Consider the following 22,435-nt stretch of genomic DNA (forward strand, 5'->3'; position numbering starts at 1 on the left):
CGCGTCACTGTTTCAAAACTGTGCGGGACACGAATCATTGGTCGGCCGAAGCGTTGGATGAAACCAGTGATATGCAAAATGACATGGCTGTGAGACATAGGCGGTGTGAGGGTACGGCAGGAGCAGGGCGACATGGATGCGTTGATGAACATCAAAAGGGCGGAAGCGGCGCTTGATCTCTGGGCCTGCACTGTGAAGAGTTATTGAAACCCCGAAACGCAAGTAAATCGTCGGAGATCAAACCTCTCCCAGCCTGCCACTACTGTCGAAACATCGAGAGCCTACCCCCGTACAACGACGACCACGATGTCTGCCCGGCGACAGGCGTCCACGACCTCTCTCTCGCAGTTTGCTCGCTCTGGTTCCCCCGATCCTACTTCACGCTCTAACGACTTTTGCAACGCGTTCTGGGGCCTCGGCGATGGTGGAGCGGACGTTCTGTTTGCGCGGATGCGCGGAGGCGCGAGGACAGTAGAGGAGTTAAAGAACTTCTGGAAAGAGAGGTGTGTGCTCTCTCTTCTACCTCGCTGTCCGTTTCTTAAGGCACCTCCAGGGCCATTATCGAAGAGCAGTACGCGAAACGATTGGCGGGTCTGTCGAAATTCACGCTGGGCAGGGATGAGATTGGGTGCGTATCCATCGTCGGCTCATTCACACCCCAACCGACACTCCCCTAGCGAACTCCGGGCTGCCATCGACACCTTGAAGCAGGAGACGGAGAAGCAGGCAGCGTCCCACTTGGTTGTTGCTCAGGCGATCAAGGCCGAACTCGAAGTACCATCCCAGAACTTCATTCAGAAGCAGCAGCAGCACAAGCGTGGTCCTCAAGCGGCGATCGAAAAGGATCTGAAGAACAAGCAGACGCAAGAGGGCTACGTCGCTCGTGCCCGGGAGAAGTACGAGCAGGACTGCATGCGCATCAACTCCTACACCGCCCAAAGCACCCTTATCCAGGGCCGCGATCTCGAGAAGGTGCACATGAAGCTCGAACGCGCGCAGCAGACTGTACAAGCAAACCAGCGGGACTACGCCAACTTCGCGCGCGCGCTGCAGGACACAATGCAAAAGTGGGAGCGGAGTTGGAAGGAGTTCTGCGATACTTGCCAGGATTTGGAGGAGGAGCGCATCGAGTTCATGAAGGACAACATGTGGGCATATGCGAATGCAGTGTCGACGGTCTGTGTGTCTGACGACGAGGTAAGCATGCATTCAACGTTACCACCGCTTTCCCTGTTCACCTCGTGTCGGTCGTAGTCTTGTGAGATGCTTCGTCTCGCACTGGAACAGCTCGAGGTCGAGAGGGATATGGAAGGCTTCGTACGCGACTATGGAACCGGTGGCGCTATCCCTGACCCCCCTCCGTTCATCGACTACTCCAGCCCCGATGCGCAGCCCGCTTCGTCACAGCGCCCCACTACCCACTCATCCTCCTTCGTCCGCCAGTCAAGACGCCCTCGCCAGCCCTTACCCCCTCAGCAGGGTCCGCCAGAGCCTGAGGAGGATCCAGTGAACATGACAGGTGTAGGGACGGGACCACAGCTCTCCAATGTCGACACACGCAGCAGGCAGAGTTTGAGGCAGGACCAGATGCAACCACCGAACGGTGGCTCGATGACGAATGGCCGCGCAACACCGAATGTGGGTATGCGTCCTGCGGATCCTCAGGCCGACCCCATTGACCCCACCGCGCGAACGATGCTGAAGGTCGGTGCTGGTACTTACGAAGTCGACCTCGCCAAGGATCCCCAGGCTCACGTCGGTCCGACGTCGAACGGCTCTCAGATGAACCCCCGGGTGGGACAAGACGATGACCCGATTGCCCGGCAGATGAATGAGCTGAAGAGCCAAGGCACTGTGCGCCGCAGCGGGCAATTCAAGGCGCCCTCGGGACAGCAGTCTCCTCCTGATTCGATTGCGTCTCGCCGTGACCCTACCGGCAAGCTGTCTCCTCCCCCAGGTGGAGCGCCAGCCACCAACCGCGATTACCGCAAGTCTGCCGAGTTCGTCGTTGGCTCGCTTCCTCCACAGGCAGCGACGTCACGGCCTGCTTCTCCCAACCCAATAACTAACGTCTTCATGAAACCCCCTCAATCGACTGGTCCTGGCGGCATGTCTGTCCAAACCGTCCTTGCCGATTATCAGCAGTCCCTTCCTGGCGAACGCAAGTCCATTAGCAGGTCAAACAGCCGCTCGAACAGTATCTCGGAGCCTCAAGAGGCAAGCTTGCGAGGCCGACATCCAGCGGCGTGGCGGGCATCGGTGCGCAGGGGCGGAGCCCGAGTCCTCAACCATTCGGGCAGATCTCACGCAGCGCAAGTCCCGCCGCGGTGCACCGGAATAGCTTCAGTCGCCCACCCACCGGTCAAGGCCATACACATTCCGGTTCCAACGCCCGCCAGGGCTCCATCTCGATCCCCCAGCAGCCCGCCCATCAACAGCGCCCGACAAGCCCCGGCATCGGCATCCAGCTCGATCCGAGTGGGCGCGTCGTGGCAGACGAGATGGCCTCCCAGTTCCGTCAACCCCAACAAGGCCCTCCAGCGGGGCAGCCGCCCGCACAGAACTTCGGCGCGCCGCCCGCACAGCAGAAGCAGATGCAACGCCGGCCGAGCTACAACGCCGGCCCAAATGGTGCGCCGTACGTCGCGCCATCCCCGGCCCAACAGCAGTACGCCGGTGCCCCTGCGTATGGTGCACCACCCGCCCAGCAACCTCCGTACCAGCAGCCTCCGCCGCCACAGCAGGCGCAATATGGTGCGCCTCCACCTCAGCAGCAATACCCAGGATACCAGCAGCCACCCCAACACACTGGGTACCCGTCGACAGACAGCTCGCTGGCCGTCGTTTCGAATCGTGGTTCCATGAACGGGTATTATCAGCCGCCCCAGCAGCCGCCCCAGCAGCAACCCCAGCAAGTACGAGCACCGTCACCGCAGCCGCCAGCCGCCCCAGCAGGAAACCAGCCCCCACCCACGGGGCAGTATACCGACGATGGTCGTGGCGTGCTCTTCTATGGTATGTTATTGGGATTGATGGCCCATGCTCACGCTGACTGTTTCTGTCACAGTCAAGGCGATGTACAACTACCGTGCCACGATCGAGGAAGAGTTCGACTTCCAAGAGGGCGACATCATCGCAGTCACCGCCACGCCAGAAGACGGCTGGTGGAGCGGCGAACTGCTGGACGAAGGCCGGAGACAGCCTGGCCGCCATATCTTCCCCAGCAACTTCGTCTGTCTGTTCTAGGTGCACGCTGACACAAAGATGTTTGTCAACATGGGCAGATCCGGCTTTCCTTGTATGTGATCTTCGATTCGTACTCTGGTCGCACATGCTTGTTTTCGTACGTTCTTGATGTGCGTTGTTCTATCCCACGATCGTTGTTGTGACTGTTCCACCCTCGGCCACCTTCGTCACGTCACGCTCCTTCGCACCACCACCACCTTCTATCCCTAACTAGTCCACCTCGTCCGTCACCACAACATGTGTCTCCCCCCCACTCCTTCGCACTCCCTATCCTTTTTTTCGGATGCAGAGCTTCCTCTCCCGGTCCGCTCTGTCTGCGCCACGTGTCATGCTCTCATCTCATTTGTTTCTGTAGCCACGTCGACCGATGGAGTACAATACCTCTAATTTATTGTCTTTTCCTTGGTTAATCACGCCCTTGCTCTCGCCTAGGACGCTGACTTCCCCCGACCATCGCCTCCACTCCAACTCTAATTGCGCCTTCAACATGACAAAGATACGAGCAGCGCCACGCCTCCCAAAATCAAACCCAGTCTGCGGTTCTCTTCTTTGTTCTCCCGCAGGCGATACGCCCGTAGGACCAAGCTCCGATATTCCGGTGAGTGCTGTTCCGGCCATCGATGAAACTGTCAAGACTGACGGCGTTTATGCCGCTTCTTGCTGGCATCAGGTACTCCGAGAGCGAGAAGGACACCATGACCCCTGAGGCCTGAGCGTTCCCTTTGCATCTTGATTTGGCGGTTCTAAGGTTTGGCACTCCACGTACACCATCTCTTTGCATCTCGTGGCGTGCGTATGCGCACCTAGTACCTCGGCGTCCAACTGCACAGTGAGGAACTCTAAAGCTCGATGCTCTATATATGGAGATGCCACATCTCATCCTTTTTCCCAGATACTATCCCCTCCCCTGGCCTCAGACATGTTCTCGTTGCGACGGGCTCTGTGTCTGGCAGTTGCTCTTCCAGGTCTTCACACGGGGGCGACTTCATGGTCGCCACCAAAAGAGTCTGCTCAGGTGAGTGTCTGTCGCAGCTTCGTCGTCGTCGTGAACCTGAGTCGTGCATCTCCCAGCATGCGTTCATAGTCAAGGATGTAGTCCCTTTTGCCGTGGCCGATATCGAGCCTCTTGCTGTTGGAGAACTCCGGCCGGTTAAATGCCGGGAGTGGCATAGTTGGAGCGGCTCACCTCCGGCTGACGACTCGCTGGGCCTGGAGTGCGGGTTCCTAGGGGTCCCGTTGGACTACGGGGACCGGTCGGCAGGGACGGGAAGGGTGTACTACACCCGCTTGCCAGCACGCTCTGCCCAGTCTCGCAGAGGGACGATCTTCCTCAGCCCAGGTGCGTGTTTCACTCGAGCGCAACGTATCGTTGGCGCTGAACGGACAACGCGCAGACCTCGCAGGCGGAAGTACCATGAACGTTAATGAATACGCGAAACTCTCCCATGATGCATTCATAGAGCGAGCCTTGACACTAAGGCGTCTTACGGGGGATACGTTCGACATCGTGACGTGGCGAGTCCGCGGCGCGCCCGATCCAGCCGGTGCGACCATGTACGTATCTTCAGCAGGCCTTCAGCCACTCTCCTTTCAAGCAACTTTATAACTCTAATCTCCCTTCAAAGACCCGGGCAGGTTCACTGTGCACTCAGCGACGGGGAACGCTACAACATCCTCGTCGAGACTGCCCAGTCGCTCAAGCGTGACCCGAACCGCGGGAGAAAGCTCGAACGGAACGCCACGTACGAGATCGAGCAGGACGTGCGTTTGTGGTCCACTTTCCAAGCCACGATCCTGCGGCGTTGTCTCGAGACCATGGACGCCCGTCTCGTCAAGTACGTAGGGACGGCGGCGACGGCGCGCGACCTCGCCGCGCTCGCGGATGCGCTCGACGGGCCCGGCAGGCCCGTCCACTTCCTGGGGACAGGGCAGGCGTCGCTGATTGGCAGCTATTTTCTGAAACGTGCGTCGACTCTGATACTACTCGTCCATTAGTGGGCGATGGCTGATCGCCGTCTTCTGCAGTGTTCCCCCAGGTACGGATGTCCATCTTCGTCGTTGCTCGTCCCCGCGCCTGACCGAGGCCCCCCGTGCTAGCGTGCCGGCCGCATTGTGCTGCAGAGTCCGCGCAACCCATATGCGTACGCCAACGAGCACTCCTATTCGGTATTTACCTCCGTTCCGAGACAAAAACCTTCGCTCAACTAAACATGTCAGCAATGGACTCGGCATGTCCGCCATACAAACAGTGCTATGAAGCAGCATACTGATGCCGGTGAACGTGGAAATGAGTCTGAGAACAAGGCAAGTCACACGTCGGGGATCACGCCGAGTCTGTGCTGACCATAAAGCATAGATGCTCAGTATTTTGCTCTCAGAACTGGCGAATTATAATGTCTTCATGCAGGGAGAGATCCTGGACGTGATGCCCATAGTCTGTGGAGACCTTACACTGGAACCCGATTCCCGCGAGATGACTACGTTCCCAACTTTGGCCAACCTCCTTTCTAACGCGCAGATTGCGCCAGAGCTGAGTAAGTGACAGTGGTAAACCTCTTCGGTCATCGCCACTCTAGTTGATACCCCGTTCACTATAGGGCCCGTCATCCCAGTTCCATCACCCAGGTACATGTGTCACCTCTGGCCCTACCGCGCAGTGGAACGCCTGTCGAACTTCAGCACTGTAGGGGAACAGTCACTTTCTGCAGTCTTCCCATTGCAATACAAACTTCAACTCCGCCGGGGGAGGCCGTGTGCGCTTCAGCGCCGTCACCATCGCCGGAGCGCCTCGTCATTATCGACGAAGAGCACCCGCTGGTGCCCGTTCACGAGCAGCTGCCGAACCTCCGGGAAGCGTCGGCAGTCACTGCGCAAGCCCCGATTGGAGTGCGTCGATTCTCCCTTCTCCCGTCTCTATTTGAAGTCTCTAATTGCCACTGCTTGAACAGACGTCTACTCTGGCGACTCCTTGTATATGGGGACGTATTGCAGATTTTCTCCTCGACGGCTCGGTGAGTGTCTGGGCATCTGCTAAGACAATGTTAATGACGCTCCGCATACGATGCCAGACGCCGCCCGTCTCGCGGTGCGGCGACGACGTGATCCCATCCTTCTTGAAAGGTTTCGCATCCAGTAGACAGTAAGGCAGCACGTTAGTCACCACACCAAACGGCTATTTATTTCAAAGTACCTCATATAGCCCCGCTTATTACATGGTTGGTTGCATCGGACTTCCATATAGATCCAACACACCCTACACTTATATGATGCCCTCATCCACTCCTTTGCTCCTTTGTCGCTTTTGAGATTGACTTGATGTTATCCATATTCGCATTTGTTTCACTCCGAGTACTTAGAATTATCGGCACACAGCCTCCTCGTCATCCCCGACTGTGGTGCCTGGGTGCGATTTAATCAAGCCCGATCATCTTCAATGTCAACCTGCGATAGAGAACCATGTCGAACATCATTTACTTGTCGGGGAGGACTTCATACGATTGTGATGATCAACAGATGTGAAATTTAAAATAATTAGGAGGGGTCACGCGACTCGGGCGCCACGTCACCACACAGTGAGCTGAATTAACCAACAACCTCCTCCTCCTCACCTCGGTCGCCCCAGGTGCGTTGGTGGGTCTGCTTTAACGTTTCTTGAGTAACACGCTCATCTGGCTCTTTTTAGCTCTGATACTATGGCTGCTGTCGCAGACGCCCTCCCCTTTCCCGCCTTCGCCAATATACCCTCCTCCGACCGCGCACAGCTCGCTGGTCTCTCAAGAAGTGGTGTACAAGCTTGGGTCTGCTCCCGCGCACAGGAGTACCTGCGCTTCGCATCTGCTCTCCATTCCCTCCACAATTCCCTCACGCCCATCCACTGCGCCCTTCCCCCAGAGATACTCGCGGAAATCTTCGAGCAATACGTCTACAACGGACAGAACCCGTTCGTGCTCGCGCACACATGCCGCACTTGGCGTGAAATTGCGCTCGATACCCCGCGTCTGTGGGCGTCCGCCGCGGTATCTCCCATGGGGCCGCTGTATGACCTCTCTCCCTGGTACGACGGCGAACTGTCAACGCGACAACAACAGAACCGTATCGAATTTACATCTGCGATGTTATCGTGGTCCAAGGCTCTCCCTATTCCCCTCGTATTATTTGGAGGGATCCCGAAGGCGATCAGAGAAGCGTTGGCACCCCATACAGGCCGCATTGTCAGCCTGGTGGTGGAAATGAACTCGGAGGAAGCCTTCTGGGCGTTTTTCTCCCTTCTGGAACATGGTGCGGAAAGTCTCGAGACCCTCCAAATTCAAGTCGAACGCCTTTCGACGACAGTATGGACGGACGATGCAGCCCCGCAACGCGTGGACACATCCTGGAATCTCCCCGTCCTCCGAACATTGTCTTCTGTTCCCCTCGATATGTTCACGTACCTCTCGCGGCCCACCCTTCAAGCAGTCTGCATCACCGATCCAGTGTTCAGGATGACACCATTGAGCCCATTTTCTAGGTTTGAATCACGTCATACCGGGGAAACTCCTCTCGCATCTTTCGTTTCCGCGTTGGAACAGTGCACCGGGCTACAAGACATCCGTGTCAATCTCATGGAAATGCTCCATGAGTTCGCTCCTGGCTGGGGCGGCCCGTCGCAAACTGCCAACTTGCCCTCTTTGTACCGACTCATCATCAGGTCTTCTCAAGATCCATCCATACTCCCCGCGTTCCTAGCCTCGATATCTCCGCCCGCTCATACCTTCATCTCCTTAAACCTCCCCTTCTCCATTCCCAACAATGATTTGTGGGACGCCCTCTCCCGAGACGCGAACGTACAAGAACGAACGCCGTTTATGGCCTACTCAACCGTCGTCCTGCGCGCCGTCGCCGACGACTCTTCCTGGATCCGCGTTTCAGGCTGGAGCGGCACCCAACCGGAGTGCATCCTCTTCACGGTCTACTGCGGGTGCCTGTCCACACCCGACGCCCATCTCGACTGGTTCGACGGGCTCTTCTCCATCATCTGCGCGGCCCCCTCGATGAGTGGTCTCACCCTCTATTTGGAAGAGCCCTCCTTCCGGGGCCGCGATCAGCTCGCCGTTCTCTTCCGGCGGTGCCCTTTCATCACCCACCTGGTCCTCCACGGCATCTTCGCGGGCGACGCCCTATACGCCCTCGGCGCCCCCTCGGACTCGAGTCCGCTCTGCCCGAACCTGGCCACGCTCGTCGTACACTTCCCCGTCTCGGCCGCTCCAGGATACGAGGGGTACGGAGTTTGGACCGCGCTTGACGCGCGCGGGGAGGGATGGGAAGACGAGCTGCGGGCTTCGATGGTCGCGCGCCGGGACGCGCTTGTCGGGACGCTGTCCGGCCGAGCTGCGCGCGGGACTCGTCTGACGACGCTGACGTGGTGGGAGAGGGCGTGGGATGGGCCCGAGCCGTGCCAGGACTGGGAGGCGAGCGCGGTCATCGACGAGTACGAGCCGGATGCTTCGTGGTGCGATTTGACGGAGCTGCGGGCGCTGGTTGACGGGGAGGTCAAGTTCGGTGGATTCAGCTACGAGAGGAAGGCGGTGCTACATTGAACGAATGACATGCTGCTATGGTATAGTATGTAGTGTGCGTGCGTAGTATGCGATCTGGTGATCCAGATCTACGAGTCCCCCGTCGGGTACGTGCAGTGCATGAACGTAACCGTACCGCTCACTGAGCCCCTGCAGCCCGGAGAAGTCGACAAAGGAAGGGTTCACCGTGGTCGTCCGAACCGTCCCCTCGCGCCTGCTGCCGTACGTGTTCCGCGGGTCCTACGCGCGCTTACCCCACCGCACGTCCTCGATGCGGGAGCAAGTGGATGGCAAGGTATGGGGACCGACAGCGCGCGCACTGTTGCCAAGCTAGGCGTTTGAGACGTGCGTCTCCATTACTTATCTGTGATCTTGCGCCACCAGGCCAAATGTTCGCAAATAAGATAATAGATCAGATAAGACCATCCATCCTTTTGACGCTCGGACGCTCGCTAACGGGCGCCAGTACCCACCCCGTTCCCTTCCGCGGATGCGTCTGCACGACTGCGGTCATCGACTCATCAAATCAACTATGCATCTCAAGACCGCAGTACCGAGAACACGTTGCTGCAGGGTGTACTTGGGCGGAAGGTTATGTCAAAGATGCTACGGAGGTAATTGCGGGTCCGACAATGGCATGAGTCGGATCTGCTCCCATGGCCAGCCATGTATTAGTATTGCTCCTCGTCCGTGCCCCTCACACCCCGCGTGCCCCTCACTCCCAGAAATGCCGTCTCGACAACTTACCGAGTTTCTTGCGCTTGCGTCGCAGCTGCTTCTGCTAGTTCCTCGTGCTCATTCCCAGCTCTTCGACCCTTTTGACACGTTCCAGGTAAGTACACTCATCACTAGTGTTCTGCACCTTCGGCACCCCTTAGCCCGCGTGCTGAGGTTGGTCCATCTCACATTCTCCCAGTCTCCGATGATGCCACCGAACGCGCTCCCGCTCGAGATCGGCGAGCTGCGGATTCTCGACGACTGCTTCGACCCTCACATTCACAGAATGTTTCGTGCCATGCACCCCGGAAATTCGTCCACGGTCCCAGAGTGTGGGCTGTTGGGCGTACCGCTTGACTATCACAATGCGTCTGCCGGTGTAGGCCAGGTTCGTTACCTCCGACTTCCGGCAAGCCCCGACGTCGAACGCAAGGGGACGATCTTGCTCCAGTCCGGTTCGTTTCGGCATGCATCTTCGGTCGTATGGACAATCGCTAATGAACCTGATCCGGCAGGATCTCCGTTACTAGGGGACCGGCACGAGGAGAGCGTGGACCTTTGGTTCGTGCCATATTCTTCCCTCGCCAGCAACAGCACCGCGGGCGCGTACGACATCGTCACCTGGAGGATCCGCGGCGCGTTGGATCGGGCCGAGGACGGGACGGTGTGAGTGAATTTCTATACGCTCTTGACCTCGCTGAGGATTGCTGAACGCTCAGATATCTGCCCGCCCCAGTCCCAGCGCAGTCAAATGCTTCACAGACGCTGCAGAGCGCGCCGAATTCTTCCGCTCTACTGCCATAGCGCTCGATTACTCTCCCGATTGGGACGACTGGCTGCACTACGGGACGGTCCCGACTGCGCGCGACACCGTGGCGTGGGCTGCGATCCAGGAGAAGCTCGTGCAGCATTGTCTCGACAAAACCGATCGAGAAATGTTGAAGTATGTCGGCACAGCTGCCACAGCAAGGGATGCGGTTGCGCTGGTGGATGCTTTCGACGGCCCTGACAGTCGAGTCAACTTCTGGGGCGGTGGACACGGAAGCGTGATCGGTGATTATATTTTGCAACGTGCGTGATCGTTTTGACGGCTGTGGGAGTTGACGCTGATATCACTTGATGTGACCACAGTATTCCCTGGTGTGAGTCTTCGCGGCATGCCATTGCATCTGAGCTTAAAGTAGGCGTTCGGGCATTCAGCGCGTAGGACGAATGGTGTTCGATGCTCCTGCAGATCCTCAGGAGTCCATCCGGGAAGAAACTTACAAGGTACTTTAGCGGCTTAAACCCCGGTTGATACATCTACTGACGAAGAGGTGCTAGCAATGGGTTTCTCAAATGCAACACGCCAACGATGTTGTTACGAACTATTTTCGAGATTGCGCTGGTAGTGCGGCCAGCGGGACGGGATGCTACTTGTCATCAAGTGGTGACGAGTGGCCAATGAGCTTTCTGGTGATCTTGAACCTGAAGCTGGTACTCGGCGTGAGCATCGCACTACTAACTTTACTCATTATGATCCCTGACCTCTTTGTCCCTGGGTCCGATTAGACCTTACGCACGACTATGGTAGACTGGGAGTAGGTCCTCTATCTACCTGCAATGCTTCACGGTCCGCTCACCGGCGTTCTGTCCACGCAGGAACCAGTTAGAAGTCAATATGCAAAACGAAGCGCTCCTAGCCCTCCTTGAACAGGTCTACGACAACACGAATCACACGTACGAATACGACGATATGTTTTCGGACGATTTCAAGCTCCCGCCGCGCGACCTCTCGCACTTTTTCGACGCCCCCGGCACACGGCCCGAACTGACCGTCCTCAGAACGCTGGGAATGATGCCCGTTCGCTGCGGAGACATCGCGGGTGAACACGGCACGGCAGGCCCAACGAACGAGGAGCTCGTGGCCGGGATGCCAATCGCCCCTCTCATCAGTGCGGCCCTTTCCTTCTCTCCTTTTACGCAACGGGGCCCGCAGCTGACCTCGGACCTCGGTGCGCCCGTCTTTCAGTCCCCGCAGCGTTCCCCTCGCTCGACTACATGTGCCACCTGTGGCCGCACCGCGCCGTCGAGCGGCTCTCCTCCTTCTCTCCTCCTCCCGCGGGCTCCGGAGAGCGGCTGCTCGTGATACACGAGAAGAGCGCGCAGATCTCGCTCGCGGAGCAGCTGCGCCACCTGCCCTACGCTTCCGCTGCCACTGCGCAGGCGTTCTTTTCGGTGCGTTTCCCGACTTGGCCCTCAGTCTAGTGCTCATCCCGATTTTCCATGAATCTCGGGTCTCATCGCTGTGCGCGCTGCTCAGGCCCAGCTGTTTGGGCCGTCAGAATGTTCGTGGGAGCGCATTGGGGCGTTCTTGCGCGACGGCACGGTAAGTTTTGGCGGTGCTGTGTGGAACACGGTGAGGGTGGGCGCTGATCAGGTGCCTATGCTTACTAGGTGCCACCTCTCGAGCGGTGCGGCGACGGGGTCGTCCCGGATTACCTGCGAGATTGGACGAGATGATCTAGATGAGGGATCACAACTTGGCTATGATGGAAGGGCTCCCGGTGGAAGAGACAAAAACTCTTTGTCTTACTGCATTTGTGTCACTGTTGGCAGCTGCTTTACACTTCTTTATCCGTTCCGATCTGGCGTCTCGTCATCTCGGCTGCCGCCACCTCGCCGCATCGCGCTTCGCACATGCCTCTGCAGGCGGGCGCTGAGGAGGTCGGGCAGAGTATGTGGTTTGAAAGGTCGGATGAAGGTGTTGAACGGGAATGTACGTTCGGCGCCGCTGGTTGAATGCACGACATCGGGTGCATGGCCCTAGCTGATGCAAAGGCCTGGGAACCAAAGACCCAGGTCTGGGGTTAGGGCCACGCTGGGACTCCGTTCAAGCCACAACGCTACGAAGTCCTTTCTGAGTCCACATCCACTTCCCTCACAGTCGCTGAACGACTTTCCAGTACCCTCCACCAGTCTCGCAGCCCACTCTCGCAGCCCCTACATATGCGCGCCCAAGCCTCCTCTTTTCAGGCTTCGGGCTCGCCCTGAGGATTGCTCGCTCCGGGGAGCTACCGTAATTTGACTTCGCCATTCCGGCCTTAGCAACTCCACAAAGCTTATAGCGACCAGCAATTCCAACATGCTCCCATGGACCCGTTCTTGCTCTGGCACCGGCCTGGACGTGTGGACGCGTTCCAAGCAACGTCACCATCTCATCTCCTTCGCCTCTCCAGTCGCATCTCTTGAAGAGACCACACATTTCCCGAGCCACCTCACCCTCAGAGCATGTATATCTTTTCTACATCATGTTTTGTGTCCGTGTGAGCTCATGCGCGTACAGGCTTGCTATCTCCATACCACTATTTCCCAACTCTAAGCGTGCGTTTCCAGTCCTCAGGCCGCCTAGCTTCACTCCTTCTCCGACCTCGTCCTTGGAGCCCCCTCTCCCGCACCTGGAGCCAAAATCCTGCCCACCCCGGGCAGACGTCCCAAGACGTCCAGGCGATCGTCGCGCGCTGCAAGAAAGCCGGGGAAACCCCTCGCGACTTCGTCTGTGACACGACTGTGTTGTGGCGGAGCGGGACGGATACTCTTGGGTCTGGATCGAGGCTTGCTGCACTCGCAAGGAAAACAAATTGGAGATGTCGAAAACGATCAACTGGTATGTCCTCTCCAAGGTCTGCTACATACGCGTACGTTAACGACCTCGGTTCTGGCGACAACCCCGAAGAAGACTCGGAGTCCCGTTGCGCACGATGGCACACGCTGGGGTGGGGCCTGGGCGCTGCAAGGGCACCCCGCGCCCGCATTCGTCTTTTCCACGTCCAAGGAATGGAGGGTGACCGGGAGCAAGCACAACCTCGCAGAAACTCTCGAAGACATCACAGGCATCCACTGCAAGGTCCCCACACGCGAGCGGTCGTTTTTGGACGCGTCGATCGCGCAGATGTCCCGGGCTGCTGGCCAGAAGAAGACCCGGGTCGAGGACGAGACGTACCGCTTCCTCGGCTCTCAGACATCCACATGCCCACGCTGTACGGTGAGGGTCGTCAAACGTTCTTTAGCCTCCATGCTGATCTCATCCGACACTACGATGTTCAGGTGGGGCGGTACACGTCGCACATTGCCTCAATAGATCCTTGAAGTTCTCTGGTCCGGCTTCCACGAGGTGATGGACTACGAGCAAGTCCTATTCGTGCGCTTTCCTGCGACTCCTCCTTGTTATAATTCGAGGCGAGGCTCCAATGCGGTCCTCCAGCCTTATATACCGTGGCAGTAGATAGAACACGTGTAGCACTTTCGATCCTCAATCCCTCCACGCTGTGTCTAATCAGGACGATCTTACTTTATGGGGCCCCGTCCGACTCCCGCATCCTGTGATTAGTGTAATCGATCTACTCTGGATGAGATTCAATCCAGTCTTACGCACGCGGTTCTGACTTGATCAGGATGCGCCTAAAATCAGACAGAGTTCAAACTGTATCGTGAGTTCTCGATCGTTCACGGACCGCTGCAGATGTCAAACTGAGAAAACGCCTGTTCTATGGTTCAAGAACACGTTGGACACATCATATAGTCTCCTGAAGAAGCTGGTGCCGCGTGCGGCTCTTCAAAGCTCGTTCCACATCGCTGCGTCAGGGTCTGCGTGGGTCACTTGGTCTATCTTCCCTACCTTGAGAAGTCTTCTAATCTCCGCCAATGCTTCTTCCACATGACCTGTTCCCCGTGGACATTTGCCTCACGGCGGGGGTGTGCCTTTCAAGCTTATGCCAGAGGGACGCGGCTGTCGGGCTGCCGTTCGCGCCTAGTCCCTTGCTATCACCTTTCATCACCTTCCCCTCGCCTTCCTACTTAGATTTCTTGCAGTGCCGCCCCACGTTCGTAGTATGTGCAGCTTTCGTTCAACTTCCGTATCTTCTCTGTTGGTTCCTAGTGTCCCGGTGTACGCCCTCATCCGAGGCACTACCAGTATGCTTAGTCATGTATACTACGTTCCCACGCATTGTACAGTACTATGCCGCCGTATCGTCCTAGATCGATATCCAATCTATCATCCTATCCACCATCGTCGTCCTATCCGACACCCTGTCCGTCATCCGGCGTCCTTTCGCCTCTACGGCTCTCTTCGTCCACTGCTCGATTCTTCACATTCTCTAACTGAACATGCTCTTAGGCTCCACTCCATTCGCACTCCAATTGTGGACATATCGCCGAGCAACGAAATCACCACTCCTGAGGCGTATGCGTTCGATCTTTGTTCATGGGAGTGAGATGCTCACCGTCGTGGCAGGCTTCTCCATGTGGCTCCTCAAAACAGCACGCGCAGAGCTCCATTACTTCTTTGAACCAGGTGCCGTCTATGGAGGATACGCAGCCCTTTCCCACACCTGGAGCCAAGATCCTGCCCATCCCGAGCAGTCGTTCCAGGACCTCCAGGCCATCATCGCCCGATGCAAGGAGACCGACGCGAACCCTCGCGACGTCGTCTGCGACAAGATCCGGATGTGCTGCATCACCGCCGAACGCGACGGCTACAAGTGGGTTTGGATAGACACGTGCTGCATCAACAAGGAGAGTAGCACGGAGCTCTCGGAGGCGATCAACTCGATGTTCAACTGGTACGTCCTCTGCGAGGTCTGTTACGCGTACCTGGACGACGTCAGCTCCGACGACGACCCCCGAGCGACAAACTCGGAGTTCCGGCTCGCGCGATGGCACTGGCGGGGATGGACACTGCAAGAGCTCCTCGCACCCGCGTTCGTCTTGTTCATGTCCAAGGATTGGAAGATGATCGGAAACAAGCACCAGCTTGCGCAGACCCTCGCGAACATCACGGGCATCGACGAACACTATCTCACCCGCGATGTATCGTTCTTGAACGCACCGATCGCGATGAAGATGTCCTGGGCAGCGAAGCGGAAGACGACGCGGGTCGAGGACGAAGCGTACTCCCTTTTCGGCCTTTTCAACGTCAACCTCCCGACGTTGTACGGCGAGGGCCGTCAAGCGTTTTTCCGCCTCCAGGTCGAGCTTAGTCGGGTTTCATTGGACACGACACTCTTTGTATGGGGAGGCATGCACAAATCCAACACCGATATGCTCTCGTCGGCGACGCTGGAGATGATGAGGCCCGCCCACAGGATTTCACCTGACACGTATCTCTTGGCGTCCTCTCCTGAAGAGTTCGAGGGCTCGAAGTACTACTACACTCCGAAGCTCCCGGCAACAGCTGTACTGCAGCCGTATAACTCATGGCAGTGGACGGAAGAGGTGAGCTGCGTGTCCTGTGTCTGTGAGGCAATCGGTTTGCTCATGATAGTTCGACAGCACGAGAAACATTTGGACGTGTCAAAAAGGCCAACCGGGCCCTTCGGAAGCCTCGAAACACCCTCGTTCGAGCTAACGAGTCGAGGCATGAAATGTCGCTTTCCCATCGCCGAGGTAGATGAGATAACCATCATGGTGCTTCTGGTTGAGACCTTGGATCAACACCTCGGCATAATTCTTCATCCGGGAGAAGAGGAGGTTTTCAATGTATCCTGGGGGTTCAAGGCTGATTCTGCGGCAGTATATAGCCTAATACGCCTTGCTCAACTCGGCGGGGACTTGTACAACCTCAAATTCCGTGGCTCGATCATCAAGCCCGTCTGGCGCGACATCTACATCCGGGCCTGGCCTGAGAGCGAGGACCTCATGGACGCCCCGCACAGTATCCTCCGTCTGGTTCGCGACAATCCCTCGGCGCCGTTCCGGGTCCCACGCTGGATCGTGGTCGGGTTTATCTCGCTTCAGCTCCACGTCCAAAGCTCTATATCGACCACCGATGAAGCTGTGTCGTTCGAGCAGACATTCAGCTTTTCAACCTTCACTATCGCCCATAGAATTCACGTGAAGGTGGGCCTCTGCAAGCGGGCCACCGACAAGCAGCCGGTGCACTGGGCGTGGGCGGTGGCGGTGGTGGCCGAGCCCAAGGCATGGTATTACCCCTGGGACCGGCCCCACGACTGTGCGACGGAACATGTCGACGACTGGGCCTCGCTCGTTTGGAGACACGGAGCGGACGATCCTGCTCTCGTTCAAGAGGGATGCCTACGACGCGCACACCCGCGTCCTCCACATCGAGCTCCATGGGCCGGTGTACGACGAGCTGCAGCGCACAGCCAACGTCTGGCTCGGCCGGGAAGACCCCTCACGATCGAAATTGCTCGCCGCGGCCTCTGCGGACGAGGTCGTCGGTCCCCCGCGCGCAGGGGCAGGTGGTGCCATCAACGAGCAGACCAGCCTCCGACAGCCCGCCGTTCCCCATGCCACTGGCGCTCCGCTCACCGAAATTCCTTCTCACGTTACTGCATCGGGGGTGGACCTTGGATCTCCTGCAGACCAGTCGCGCGACGCCATTTGTGGGCCTCCGTATCAACCCTCGTAGGCTTCAGCGTGGAGGCTTCAGCCAAAGCGATATCGATGCGCTCAAACTCCATATGATCGAATTGTTTGCCTTGGTCGAATTAATTCGACCTTCGACGGACCACACTCTGCTATCCGCCTTGAAGCGCGAATGGAAGAAGATGGTACACTCGATCAAGCGGTTTGTCACCTGTGGTTAGTGGGCGTGGGCACGATTGATTGGTGGGAGGACGACGACGCACGCAGGTGTGACGGGGGGTCATATCGTGCTGTATACATTGAACGAATTGCAAATTTTACTTTGGTCTGCAGTGGGCGGCTTCCTTCGCCTCTTATGTCAAAGAGGCGATCTTCACCTCAGTCGGTGACCCCGGACTTCGACCGTACAGTGTCCCACGGGTCCTTGGGACACCAAAAACAGTCCCGCTGATATCTCTGCGATTTTGTATCAGCGGTCGCTTATTTTTCATATCTACACAGTCTCACATAGTAGCTACATACATGGATATTTTCAGGGGGATCTGAAGTACAAGAGACGAGTGCGACAAGAAATGACATATGGCCCGAAAGTTCAAACCCACCCCTCCTTGGGACGGCCCATATCGGGCAATAGATCATGGATCTCCCACGACGCGCATTGGCGCTTCCGATGAGCCGTCGCGGCCGTGGTGCTCAATGCCATCCTCCTCATCGTCCTCCTCGTCCCCACTGTTACCTTCATCCCGTATCCGTACCACAGCCTCCCCCTCGTACTTATCAGGTAAGGTTTCCATGCAGGACACGGAGGGGCCAGACAGGACGACGCGTCGTGTGAGAGTGTCACGTGGTACGCGTTATGTCGCCCAAAAAGACGCCAGAAACGCTGGAAACCTGGGACATGTCCGGCATCACTAGCCCAGCCGTGTGATCGCTTGAAACCCCGCAGGGAGAGAGCTAACATTAACGGAAGTCATTAAATCAATCTCCGAGCCTCAAGAAAGTTCCACTCTCCCAACGACATGTCCTCTGAGTTTGCTCACACTCTCGGAAATGCGAAAACATATTTTCATGGTCTCAATTAGCTCTGGGATCAGCTGGAATTGTTACTCTAGCTACATGGAACATCAGTGCGCACTGAAGTGCCATTTCTTCAAGATTATTGGGAGTGTATATCAGGGGGATCCGAGGTCTGTCCCAAGGACCCGTGGGACACTGTAGTACTGCTACCACTTGATAGCATTGGTATACACATCCGACGACACCGACCGTCATCTATGAGCTCCAGACCGAGGCGTGTCTCAACTGAATATCGTCGTTCTCTCCACAGTTCACTCTTATGGCACCCTGCCTTATGGCACCGCCTCTCGATCTATCAAAGAATGACAGAGATATGTTACACGTACACAACCTCCTTATCGTGACCTATCCGTTATGCTGATTTGCCAGCCTGAGGCTAGTCCCGGCCCGAACTCGAACCCGCGAGTCCCTCTTGCGTATCAGCATGCCCACCACCGCCCTCGGAACCATCCCCGACGCTCGACCGACCGACGTACGTCCCCGTCTCCGCCGAGAACACCGTCGTCGTCCCTAAGCCCCTCTTCTCGTCCCAAAACTCTTCTCCGCCGGCGTCGCGCTCCAGGCCCATCCGCGTCTGCCCCAACAGCTCCCTCACGGCGCGCCGGTCCCGCTGCTGCTTCTCTCCCTCCCCCTCCCCTCCTTCGAGCGCGCGCCCGGCCTCCACGTCGTCGTCGCCGTGTTCGCCGCCGTCCGTCGTCCGCGACTCCACCGCGCGGAAGACGAGCCCGAGCGGGTCCTCGCCGAACTCGTCCGCGAGGCTCGCGTGCCAGCCCCGCCCCCCTCCGTCGGCGGCGGGGGCCGTCGTCGCGGCGAAGGACGACAGGTTCGTGCGCATCGAGCCGCCGCCGAGCCGCTGCGGGTCCTGCGAGTACGCGCGGAGGCGGAGGATGAAGCGCGCGGTGAGCATGCCCGAGAGCCTGGAGGGCGATCAGCGATGACGTCACACCACGCGTCAGGGCGTGCGCACGGGAGGGTGATTGCGTTCAGGAGGCGCTGCGTGAAGCCGCCCTGTGGACGAGTGGACAGGTGGACAAGTCGGCATCAGCTCATGGTTAGTCAAACGCGGCGGTGCTCGGGGAGACGTACGGCGGCTTTCTGGGACGGGCGTGGCACGACGATCAGCGGTGTGGAGCACGCGCGCGTTGGATGCACTCACAAAGTTCAGCACGGTGGCCCCGACGGTGAAGACGGAAACGAGCCTAGCAGGAGCGCCGGGAGGATCAGCGTACTTTCTGAACGGCCTGGGAGCAAGGCGACGCACCCGAAGTACAGCACACCCTGCTCGACGATGAGGTAGTCGAGCGTGTGCCTCTTGAGCGCGATCGCGCCTCCGCCAAAACGAAGTGCCTGGATGCTGCGCACGAACGTCAAGATGGTTGCCGTCGCCTCGAAGACGCACACCAGGATGGACAGGAGTGTGTTTACGCTGGAGAAGAGTCGCACGTCGATGAGGTCACGAACAAAATTGGAGATCTCCGACTCACATCTGTATGCTCGATGAGCCGTGGCATCTCAGGCCGGGAACGTGCATCTGCAAACCCCCATCAGTAACCGTGAGTTTTGAAACTAAATGAACACGCACGCAGTCCAGTACGACGCATGCAAGGCCGATGGAGCCAAGGCCTATGAGTATGACCTTGTTCTGGTTCCAAACGGCGTATGTGCGCATCAAGAATGTGACTGGTCGTCGAGTTGGTAAGACAGAAGCACAGAGCCAAGGGAAGTAAGGATGAAGCTCAAGTACACTCACAGATAACCGCCGCTCTCCCGAGAACGCTGATGACTCCGAGGACCTTGTACCAGGTATCGCAGCTACGAGACATCGTTCAGATCTATGTCCGTGCCCTTTGCCCTACAAAGCGGCAGTACGTACTAGATTGACTGATGTTAGGCATCATAATCGAGGATGGCGCGATCGACGACATGCTCACCTGGCTTCCGAGTTTACCGGCAATGTTGAGCAGAAAGATGACGTTCGCGGCCAGCGCGTAGCGGCACAAGGCGTACACGAGTGTGGAGACTTTGAATAGCTCCTTGCGTTTCCAGAGATACTTGATCTCGGTGGGTAACACGAGAGCGTAATCGTAATACAGCAGAGCTATAGTATGGCCACAGCGAACAGTGAACTTTCGATGATATGAGAGTCCGTTTAAAAGGAATAGCCTACCTATGCTGGACCATTGAATTGCGAACTGGAGAAAGCAGAGACGATGTCAGTCGGGTGAAATAATGAGTGGAAACGCTCATACTGTTGCTGCGCGGCAGGGACTGAGAGCATGGCGAGGAAGACGATAGCATGGGGGATGGAGGAGTGGGTGGCTTTTTAAAAGCCTGTAGCGTGCCTAGGGCCTGCCGCGAAGCTATCAAGTCGCCGGGACACTATGGCGGGGATACTTGGCTGATAACTTAAACCTTGTGAGGGGACGGAGGCAGTGAGACCAGTTCGAACATTCACCAGAAGATGGCGATGGAGGTCGGTGGAGCGGAGTTTAGCTTGGATGCGTCATTTTCGAAGGGGACGTGCGTCTGGACGAGAGGCTGCCTGCCTGGTCAGCGATCGGGGAGCACGATGGAGGCGGTCGTCGTGAACCTAAACTTCTCCCGGCATCTATGGAAACGCTTTGTGGCGCCGCGCCACCCACACGTTCACCTGCCTCGGTCGGCGGTCAGCGCCAGGTCGCTCCGTGACTGAATGAAAGAATCATAGAGGAGAGGCAGGTGGTCTTGAGTTGTGCATCTGGGTTTGTTTTGAAACCGTAGCGGCCAGAGAGCGGTCAGAGAAGACTGTTGCGGGAGTGAGTTTGAACTGGAGAGTCACTTTCTCCGTGCGTCCTGCGGCACTGGTACAGCCCTTCCCGCGATGCAGAATCCACCGCCGCCGCCGCCGCGGGATGCGTGAGCGCGGCCTCTACGCCGCCGCCCCAACAAATGCCCTGCCTCCCTCGCTCACAGCACGTTCCGGCGATGTGCGCGCGCGGTGCTCTATCGAACGACGTTTCCTGCGCATAGAACACATCTTCAACTCAAGCTGCGCCACGCGCACGGCCACGATGTCTGCGGGTCGGATGGGAAGTCGGTGGAGGGCAATGTCGCGCCCGTGCGCGCACCATGTGTGGCGTGGAGGGAGATCTTGACCTGCAAACGGTCGGCTGTGAGAGACCGGTCTCTCACAACTCCGCCCCGCGGTGGCCTTACTTTGTGACCAATTGTCCGCGCATCACAAACATCCTCGTGGGGTGCACTAGTAGCCAATCTACACGCTATGCGCCTGTACAACGGTGGAGGGAAGGACCGTGAGGACCGGGACCCTGGAGACATCGGATATCGACTCATTTGACTTTACTCGAAAACGAGAAATTGACACTCATGGCATGCGGCTTCTTCCACGCGGAAAAGAGACGCAGTAGCGTCCAGTGACAGAAACTAGACTTGTCCTGATCTTGCTGGAACCAGGAGATTATGCATATATGGGATCTAGGACTTACCAGACTGGCGACGGTAGTACACGAGGCTATACAATGTGAAGTCGTCGGCAATTACCACTCGGCACACAAACAAAACATGGATTGAGAGCTACTCACTCGAGCATGGTACTGAGGCTCATTACTGTGTGCCCCTACTGTTGCGCCGTAGTGGCGTTCAGAAAGGTGCGGTCTGAACGACGGGGACCAAAAGCGTCAGAGGGTTGAAACAGAGGCCGGACCATGTAACGTGGTGACCACGTAGTCAAACTTGGGGGGTGAAGGGTTGCGAGACAGTGGAACTGGAGGCCTGGACAGACGGCGTGGCGGGAGATGCGGGGGCGCGACGCGCACCATCCTGGCCGCTGGCCGCTGGGAAAACAGCGCGCGTCACTCCAGCGTTCTGCGAGAGGGAAGTTGAGAGAAATTCGAGTGCGGTGAGCGAGGTGCTGAGAGTGTGCGATGAGGAGGCACCCACTGTCTCCAGGGTTCCATACGTCGGGAGCGAGCATGAGTGCTTGGGGCATTTGTGGGGGAGGAGGATACGGTTCAACGTTCAGCAGGCACGTGCGGCGTCGCGATGGGCTCTGTGAGACCGGCGTCTATCAACTTGACTCTGGACGTCGCGCGTCCATGTCTCCAGATCCCAAATCGTTGCGTCTGTCAGCACGCAAAGCTGAACGCGAGCACATTCCAGCGGATTTCGGCACAGTTCCACCACGCGCCACCACCTTCCCCTTCAGTTTGTCCCACACGACGATGCCAGCACGGATTCTTCGATCTCGCGACCGTCGTGAGTTTGTTGATCGAAAGCCTTGGCGGCGATGTCGCGCAAGCAGTTCTTGGCACGACGGGCAATGCAGGCTGGAGGAAGTGTGGATGAAAATTGGTAGAAAGCATACCTTTCGTACGGGTGGGCGCCTATGCATCTGATAGGGTCATTGTTTAACTGTTTGTGCACATTTCGTGTCGGTTGAAAGTTAAACTGTCCGCGCGTCCTGATGCTGCGTG

At 57.6% G+C, this 22,435-nt stretch overlaps 4 protein-coding genes across 4 annotated transcripts; 3 read left to right on the top strand and 1 right to left on the bottom strand.

The window, feature by feature from the left end:
- Nucleotides 1-306: 306 nt before the first annotated feature.
- BXZ73DRAFT_89541 (uncharacterized protein) lies at nucleotides 307-3,246 on the top strand (the record flags this gene model as incomplete). The annotated part of the gene is made up of 7 exons (XM_048025325.1): nucleotides 307-503; nucleotides 554-628; nucleotides 678-1,197; nucleotides 1,255-2,197; nucleotides 2,218-2,915; nucleotides 2,937-3,015; nucleotides 3,068-3,246. 7 exons carry the CDS (start codon nucleotides 307-309, stop codon nucleotides 3,244-3,246), a joined length of 2,691 nt encoding a protein of 896 aa, XP_047878821.1.
- Nucleotides 3,247-4,165: 919 nt separating this feature from the next.
- Nucleotides 4,166-12,580, top strand: BXZ73DRAFT_100591 (uncharacterized protein; the record flags this gene model as incomplete). Its single annotated transcript, XM_048014622.1, has 24 exons — nucleotides 4,166-4,261; nucleotides 4,318-4,585; nucleotides 4,641-4,800; nucleotides 4,899-5,209; nucleotides 5,272-5,282; nucleotides 5,603-5,780; nucleotides 6,011-6,132; nucleotides 6,195-6,257; nucleotides 6,315-6,385; nucleotides 6,929-8,810; nucleotides 8,889-8,908; nucleotides 8,958-9,096; nucleotides 9,607-9,633; nucleotides 9,718-9,973; nucleotides 10,034-10,184; nucleotides 10,255-10,589; nucleotides 10,650-10,660; nucleotides 10,719-10,787; nucleotides 10,842-11,003; nucleotides 11,070-11,098; nucleotides 11,160-11,452; nucleotides 11,530-11,735; nucleotides 11,821-11,886; nucleotides 12,464-12,580. 24 exons carry the CDS (start codon nucleotides 4,166-4,168, stop codon nucleotides 12,578-12,580), a joined length of 5,043 nt encoding a protein of 1,680 aa, XP_047878822.1.
- A 2,221-nt stretch (nucleotides 12,581-14,801) lies between these two features.
- BXZ73DRAFT_89542 (HET-domain-containing protein) lies at nucleotides 14,802-17,721 on the top strand (the record flags this gene model as incomplete). The annotated part of the gene is made up of 4 exons (XM_048025326.1): nucleotides 14,802-15,773; nucleotides 15,831-16,509; nucleotides 16,553-16,668; nucleotides 17,668-17,721. The coding sequence occupies 4 exons, from the start codon at nucleotides 14,802-14,804 to the stop codon at nucleotides 17,719-17,721; spliced, it is 1,821 nt and encodes a 606-aa protein (XP_047878823.1).
- Nucleotides 17,722-18,339: 618 nt separating this feature from the next.
- Nucleotides 18,340-20,241, bottom strand: BXZ73DRAFT_100593 (uncharacterized protein; the record flags this gene model as incomplete). The annotated part of the gene is made up of 11 exons (XM_048014623.1): nucleotides 18,340-18,880; nucleotides 18,931-18,971; nucleotides 19,050-19,058; nucleotides 19,120-19,162; nucleotides 19,225-19,389; nucleotides 19,448-19,494; nucleotides 19,546-19,643; nucleotides 19,714-19,775; nucleotides 19,837-19,844; nucleotides 19,895-20,061; nucleotides 20,157-20,241. The coding sequence occupies 11 exons, from the start codon at nucleotides 20,239-20,241 to the stop codon at nucleotides 18,340-18,342; spliced, it is 1,266 nt and encodes a 421-aa protein (XP_047878824.1).
- Nucleotides 20,242-22,435: the final 2,194 nt, after the last annotated feature.

This window comes from Epithele typhae, assembly GCF_022376455.1.
Source record: "Epithele typhae strain CBS 203.58 chromosome Unknown BXZ73scaffold_18, whole genome shotgun sequence".
In the NCBI taxonomy this organism is placed as follows: Eukaryota; Fungi; Basidiomycota; class Agaricomycetes; order Polyporales; family Epitheliaceae; genus Epithele; species Epithele typhae.